This window comes from Anarhichas minor, unplaced genomic scaffold (genome assembly GCF_050575085.1).
Source record: "Anarhichas minor isolate MPS153535 unplaced genomic scaffold, ASM5057508v1 ptg000159l, whole genome shotgun sequence".
Taxonomy (NCBI): Eukaryota; Metazoa; Chordata; class Actinopteri; order Perciformes; family Anarhichadidae; genus Anarhichas; species Anarhichas minor.
This window is the reverse complement of record NW_027466605.1, coordinates 82,501-90,000: the sequence shown is the minus strand read 5'-3', so window position 1 is coordinate 90,000 and position 7,500 is coordinate 82,501. Positions and strand designations below refer to the sequence as shown.

Here is a 7,500-nt window from a genome sequence, read left to right as displayed (position 1 = left end):
CATATCTTAAGAAGTTTACAGAACCATGTTATCCCACTAGAGAACTCCCTAAATGTAGGGTTACTTGTGGTTCCTAGAGTCTCAAAAAGTAGAACAGGAACCAGAACCTTCAGCTATCAAGCTCCTCTTTTGTGGAACCAGCTTCCAGTTTCAGTCCAGGGGGCAGAAACACTCACCACATGTAAGAGTAGGCTTAAGACTTTACTCTTTCATAACGCTTATGTTAGGGCTGGCTCGGGTTTATAGTTAGGTCCGGCTCGGGTTTATAGTTAGGGCCGGCTCGGGTTTATAGTTAGGGCCGGCTCGGGTTTATAGTTAGGGCCGGCTCGGGTTTATAGTTAGGGCCGGCTCAGGCTTGCCTTAGACCAGCCCCTAGATAAGCTGGTATAGGCCTAGACTGCTGGGGGACTTCCTAGGATACACTGAGCTCCTCTCTCGTCTTGTATGAATTCATGTCCCATTAATGCACATTACTAACTTTGATTAATATTTAATAATCAGATAATTGACTATGTTGTAATTGTAGTATGTTGTTCATTCGATTGGGAGAGGGTTACCTCCTCTGTTGCTCTCCCAGAGGCTTCTTACATTTCTTTGTTTGGGGGGAGTTTTTCCTGTACCGATGTGAGGGTCCAAGGACAGAGGATGTCATGCTGTGTTCAGATTGTAAAGCCCTCTGAGGCCAATTAGTAATTTGTGATTTTGAGCAGTACAAATAAAATTGAAAAAGTATTAATTTAAGATAAAAAGAAACATGTTAGCCGTTTGTTCAGGTGAACAATTCTGTCCAATTGTTGGACAGATGTTTATCTGATGTAGAAACAGCCTCAATGGTAAAATCCAGTTATTCTAATATCCACATACTATGAATACGACTATTAGAAAGAAGCAAACCTTTGGCTGAGTGTTTAAGTCTCTCAAGATCTTGGCTGGAGTCGGCTCAGACATCCCATATCCCACTATCGTTGGTCCAAACACCCGGGCCAAATTACTCTTGTTCATCTGACACGGAGGACTCATCATCACCCTATAGGATCATGAAGTGACAGACGACACGATAACAGGAGCCACTTTTCAACTTACAGGTGCATCTCAATGAATTAGAATATCATCGAAAAGTTAATTTATTTCAGTAATTCAATTCAAAAAGTGAAACTCATATATGATATAGATTCATTAGACACAAGGTGATATATACAACTTTTCGATGATATTCTAATTCATTGAGATGCACCTGTATGTGCTGCTGAAATTACATAAATCAAGAATGTGTAACTTAAGACAAAATCTGTTTTCAGAAAAGAGCTGAAAGCTCTTACTTCTGCAAGTGAAGCATGAGAAATGCCAGAGTGTCTCTGTTGACCTTTGGCAGCTCTGCAATGGCCTGATACATGATGGCAATGCAGTTGTCTTCATCTGTCAGCTCTAAAACAGACACACAGTGATGGTTAGATGATCCCAGACGAGTTCAGACAAGGTCTAATGAAGAGTTCTGATGAGACGTGTTCTAACAGATTTACTCCATCTACACTGACGATTTATCTATATCGAGATTAAGGATGTGTGGTTGTCATGGCGTTGATCAATGATGATAAATTCTGATGACCGTCAGCAGCTTCAGCCTTCATACCTGAAGCCTCCATGAAGGTCTTGTGCAGTCTGAAGGGGATAAGAGGCTCCTCCAGTTTCCTCAGAAAGTCTTTTAGCAGACCACACAGCACGTGGACGTCATGAACCTTACTGAGCATGAGCGGAGTTCTCCCCTGGAGGAATCGATCCCTGAGCTCCTTCACCAGACGCTCCCCTCCAGGAATTCGGTAGAGTCCTATCTGCAGACGGCAGGACATCAACAGCTAAAACATGAACCAGACTGAACAAAGCATGTTTGAAAAGAGACTGAGGACGAGTTCACCTCCTCCAGGCCCCTCCTCTCTATCTCAGTCACACACTCCACGACCAGAAGAGGCACTCTGGGGCTGATCACTGGAGCAAAATCCTCCAACGATTTCTGAAGACACAAAACATTATTAAAGAAGCCACAATGACATCATGCATTTCTGAGAATGTGCAGCTGCATTTCATTATGAGGTCAGATCAGTCTCAATAATTGCAAATGCACACATAAAGACTCACAAATGCACACAGAACAATTCACAAATATATTCGATTTACAAATGCACACAGGATTTACAAATAAATTTGACTCACAAATGCACGCAGAACGATTCACAAATACATTCCAATGCACACATTAATAAATTATGATTTATATAAATGTAAAAAAAAGAAATCACAAATATATTTCTGCATTTGTATGTATTTCTGTGTGGATTTTTTATATTTGTTTGTGGATTTGTATGCATTTATTTGTGGATCACACTGCATTTCTTTGCGGATCGCTACACATTTCTTTGTGGATTTTTGAGACTCCCCTGACGTCGCTGGATTCGCAACTGCGTTTCTTTCAACATTCAAATTGTCAACCAATCACATGAGCGCAGCTCCCCCCTCCCCTCCCCACGAGTCTGATAGCGTTAGAGTTGCGCAATTTGCGGAGGTGACAGGTCACTTCCTGTTGCATGCTGTCACTGTTTTGGTGCGGATTCCGCGGTAGTTTAGCCTTTATTTGTCGTTATTTGACATTATGTGACAAAACATTAAGGTCCTTGAAGGTATGACTGTTGGTAGTTGTAATTAGTTTAGTAAAAAAAAAGGCCGAATTGTAATAGTATGGCTACTCGTTTTCATTAGCAAGCTAATGTGGGCTAACATCAGTTGGTACTTGTTGCCATGGCAACGATACACACTTTCATGCAGACTGAAGGAATGCAAATTGTAAATATGGATAATATGCATTGTACTGTTTAGAATGAACAGTGCAATTTTTTTAGAAAAAAAGTTGTATACAAATTGTATAAATATATACATACATACATATGAATATATTTATATAGATACATACCTATATATACATATACGTATATATGTATATATATCCAAGTCAATAGGTTATATGGGTTGCTATCATTCAGTACAATGCATATTCTTCAATGACAATGCAGTTAAAATGTATAAAATAAACATGTAAATAGTCATAAAGAGGACATAGCAATGTTTTTCTTTTCCATTATCATATCCATTCATAAGTGTAGGTCGCCAGTAGAGATGCTGAACTTAGTCCAGTAAAAGGCGACTCCACATGTTGGGCTCTACGGTGTCCAAGGCAACACTTAGTCCAGCAGCACGAGGACTGATCAGAGTCCAGAGTCTGCAGCCAGTAAAGAAGAGACCTTTCTGTACTATGGCGCTTTCAAAACCCCTTTGGAATGTTTCAAAGATCCTTTTGTTCCTTGGTGCCCTAAAAGTTGTGTCAAAACTACCCCCTCTAATAATTTTTTGTAGAAATTGGCCCATAGTTTTGTATGTGAGCCGGATCCAGTGTGGGCCCTCTCAGAAGCTTGGTTGATGGTATTAAATAACGTGTGACGTTTGAGCTGAAGAGCAGATACCAACTGAAAAGAATTGACAGCCTTCTTCACTGTATTAGAATGTTGTATTAAATCGTTGAAGGAGTTCTAGTGTACCTGTGATTCACTTTCTCTCTGCAGTCTTTAAGAGTCTGCTGTCCTGGTTTATCCAGGGCTGCTCTTATTGTCCAGTGTGTATCGGCAGATTTCATAAAAATAATTGGTGAGTTCCTTTGTATCGGAACAATATGCGAGTTTGTTAAAAGCCTCATTAAAAAAGGGAAGGAATGACCTCGCTGTGTGCTCCTCAATGAGGAGCTCAGTGAAGTCTTCACTCCCCACCTCCTCCTGGAAAGTTCCTTATCTTCAGTTTTCACCATGAAGTCAAAACATGATCATCACTGCCTCGTCTCAGGTTCTAGAGCACCTGGTCTGAAACATGATCATCACTGCCCCATCTCTGGTTCTAGAGCATCTGGTCTGAAACATGATCATCACTACCCCGTCTCAGGTTCTAGAGCATCTGGTCTGAAACATGATCATCACTGCCCCGTCTCTGGTTCTAGAGCATCTGGTCTGAAACATGATCATCACTGCCCCGTCTCTGGTTCTAGAGCATCTGGCCTGAAACATGATCATCACTGCCCCGTCTCAGGTTCTAGGTTATCTGGTCTGAAAGCCTTAAATGACTCAGAGGTACCTGTTGAGCTGAACCTCCTGTCGTGGTTGTGGCCGAGCAGCTGGTGCTCAGTTTCAGTTTGCACTCTGGATGAGCGACTGCGCGGCAGTTTCTGCACTTCACCGCCATCTTCCCAAAGCGCATCCTCTTCCCGCACGGTAAGCACACCTCCGGCCGGATCACCTGGAGAGAGGCAGATAAACGGACTGGAGGTTGAAGTCGGCCAGGAATTAAGAGTCAAGCCGTCTGACCAGCTGTAACCTTGGCAACCCTAACCCATGTCAATTACCTTTATACATAAACATTACTATTCCTAACCAGTCCCTTTATAAACATTCCTGATTCATGATGCTTTTCATTGGTCACTTCTGAATCACAGATAAACACTGTGGAATAAGCAGACATTCAGGATTCACATTTGACTCGTTGAAACGTTTATGTATAAAACTAATCTATTGTTCAGTCAAATGAAAGGTCTGTACCTGACAGACATTAATGTACCGTCACACATCTTTATATGTGAACCAGAGTAGCTGTGTGCGTTCATACAGTTTTAGTAAGGAAAACATGCGTCTCGGTTTTCTCAGCTCTGCAGGTGGATGATACTCTGACGGCAGCACTCTTCTCCATCTTTGATTGAATTTCAGGCTCCAGAGCCGTCTCCTCACAGGGAAGCCACACGGAGGTTTGGTCTGATGAACAAACACATTATCACAGAAGATGAGGAATCTCTTCAAAAGGGTTTGTGATCATCTAATTCAGTTACTCGCTGAGCTTTAATCAGCAGCTTGGATGGCAGCAAATACAGTATTTATATGATAAGGTAGCAAATACTAATTATTCATAAAATACTCGACAGCATTCATGACAGAAGGCAGTACAGGTTTCAAACTGGGACCTACTTTGAGATGATGAAGGTCGACTGCAGTATAAACATGAAACCTTATGTATATTTGGGCTTTTATTAAAGTACTAATATTGCTACTGAATTAAAGGAAACTTGAGTAGTGACATTATTTGGACTGCTATTGCAGCGTCTCATGCTCGGTAACATTTAGTGCACATGGACAGAACAAGGCAGCGCGGGGAGAAGAAACTAAAAGAACCAGAAACCAAGAGGAAGAGGCTGCAGAGACGAGATTTTAAAAAAAGACCTCGATCTTCACCCCAAACACTGAGCACCAAGAGTCAGTGTGTTAAATCACCTCCTCCCACTGAGCCGTCACACTCCTGGGTACAGGCCTGGTTTTCGGGGGTTTCTTGTGTGATTCCCATCACCATGGCAATCTGACCTCCAGTCTCAGGGGTCCTCAGCAGCTCCTTCACCAACGTGTTGACCCCCTGAGTTACACAAAGTCAACTTTAGTCTTCCACTGCTCCAAGTTAAAACAGAAAGCAGGACGGGTTGTTTCAGTCTAAACAGGAAGGAACCATGTCTCTGTTAATACTTTGCATTCTGGGATGTGGAGTTAGAAAACAAGGCCCAGTCCCAGTGTCCCTCCGAGACCTGAAGCCTCAAGGACTCACCGAGGTCACCTGGTGGTTAGGGTTAGGGTTGAGTGTGTGACAGACGTTAGGGCTTTAAGTGGTGTAAATATGAATGGGACATATCACGTTACCATGACAACAACAAAAAACTGAGTATTTATTTTATACTTCCCGATTTGAACATCTTCAGACTCTTTCCTCACAAGATGAGAAGTAATTCATATCATCTATTTACTCGTTTATGTCAAAACAGCTTCAATGACAAAATCAAATATTTGATGAATAAATAAATATCTTCTGATGTCATGTTCCAATGTTCCATCTTTAACCCTTAATGTTTCTGAGTAAATATTAATAAGACAGGCTGAACACACGTGAGCCGTCCTTTGTTTACATCTCCATGCGTCCACTGGTTACCCCGTGTTTAACGTCACATTGCAATCATTTGTGGGTAATTCCCTTAGGCTAAGTATGCACCTAATGCTGACTTCAGCAAAGGGTTCATAAAGGGCTCAGGATGTCTGCCAGAGACTCAAACACTCGACGATTTGATAGTGAGAACTAAAACCTCACGGCCTCAAAGTCTGAGAGTCCGTGAGGGTGGAGATTGGGATTGGAAGTCTTTAAACACATTCTCACAGCAGCTTGGTCCTGAGCTTCAAACTGACGCTCTACATCCCCCTCTAGCATCAGTGAGGACGTGTTACTAGAAGCTCGTTACATTAATTAACTCCTGTGACTAGCAGGTGACAAAAGAGTGACGTGAACAAATATCAACGTTTACTTTTCTAGAGACAGGAACAGAGGTCTCCTGGCTGAAAGTCCAGTGTTTGACCCCCCTTCTGGACTATCTCACTTTATAGGACATCAGCTGCTGCTCTGAGAGGTTGCTATAGACGGGGGGGGGGGGGGGGGGGGGGGGGACGACATTGAGGTGTTTCTCATTTAATCGTTTGGTTTATAAAATGTGAAACATGCTTGTCACAAGTAAAACTTGACATATGAAACATAATTCAAAGGCAAGCAGCAATATTCGAGAAGCCGATGCCTCCCATAAGACTAGTAAGAGGCCCCCATGATAGACCCAGAACAGGCTGGAGAGATTTTAGATCTGGTCTGGTTCCCTCAGGACAACCTGGAAGACGTTGCTTTGGATGGATGGAAGCGGACACAAGTCATCAGACATGGAATCATTTTCCAAGCAGGAACTTTAATAAAGCATTTTGAAATACGCGTTTGATCTAGAGGTCCCTTTGATGTCCTGCATTTATATATATGCGTTATCAAGCTAATAAGAAACGAGGCTTCAGAGGGAAACCTTGTGGTTTTTAATGCTCTGCATCATCTGTTAAAGGATCAAAGAACCTCTAACGCCACGTTTCCATAGAGCAGCTCACCTCTATAGGTTTCATCTCCAGCAGCTCTGCAGAAAGATTCCCGCTTCTTCCTCGCTTCCCAACTGGAGCGCCGACAGGCAGTCCCATCGAGGAGCGCTGTAGAGAACCAATAAAACGTCAGAACAGACGAGAGCTGCAGAGGACCAACAGAACGTCAAGCTCAAGGATCGTAGTGGACCACTTACCCTCCTCTCCCTGGCTCGAGATTTCAAAGGTTTAATGGAAGTCGTGTCCAGATCCTGAAACAAAAGACACAAACTGACGTCAGGCTGCTTCTTTAATGCAGAACATGGATTTTAATGTTTTACAATTTTCTATAACATCAACTTAAAATTCATCAAGTTTTGACAAGAAAGAAAACCCATGAAAGACTTTATAGTAAATCATGTTGTAGCACTTTACCTTGACATAAAGATGGAACATAAATAAATTGACTTCCTATTTGAAGTGTCTTCATTTGAATATAAAT

General features: G+C 42.2%; 1 protein-coding gene across 1 annotated transcript in view; it reads right to left on the bottom strand.

The window, feature by feature from the left end:
- LOC142943920 (rac GTPase-activating protein 1-like) overlaps positions 1–7,500 on the bottom strand; it is an 11,257-nt gene that overhangs the window by 2,054 nt on the left and 1,703 nt on the right. Inside the window, exons 5-13 of the mRNA XM_076085479.1 lie at positions 7,217–7,270; positions 7,032–7,127; positions 5,352–5,487; positions 4,696–4,838; positions 4,168–4,329; positions 1,913–2,008; positions 1,631–1,829; positions 1,320–1,425; positions 895–1,027 (exon numbers count right to left, since the gene is read on the bottom strand). Coding sequence (XP_075941594.1) covers positions 895–1,027; positions 1,320–1,425; positions 1,631–1,829; positions 1,913–2,008; positions 4,168–4,329; positions 4,696–4,838; positions 5,352–5,487; positions 7,032–7,127; positions 7,217–7,270 — 1,125 coding nt within the window. The remainder of the gene's footprint in view (positions 1–894; positions 1,028–1,319; positions 1,426–1,630; positions 1,830–1,912; positions 2,009–4,167; positions 4,330–4,695; positions 4,839–5,351; positions 5,488–7,031; positions 7,128–7,216; positions 7,271–7,500) is intronic.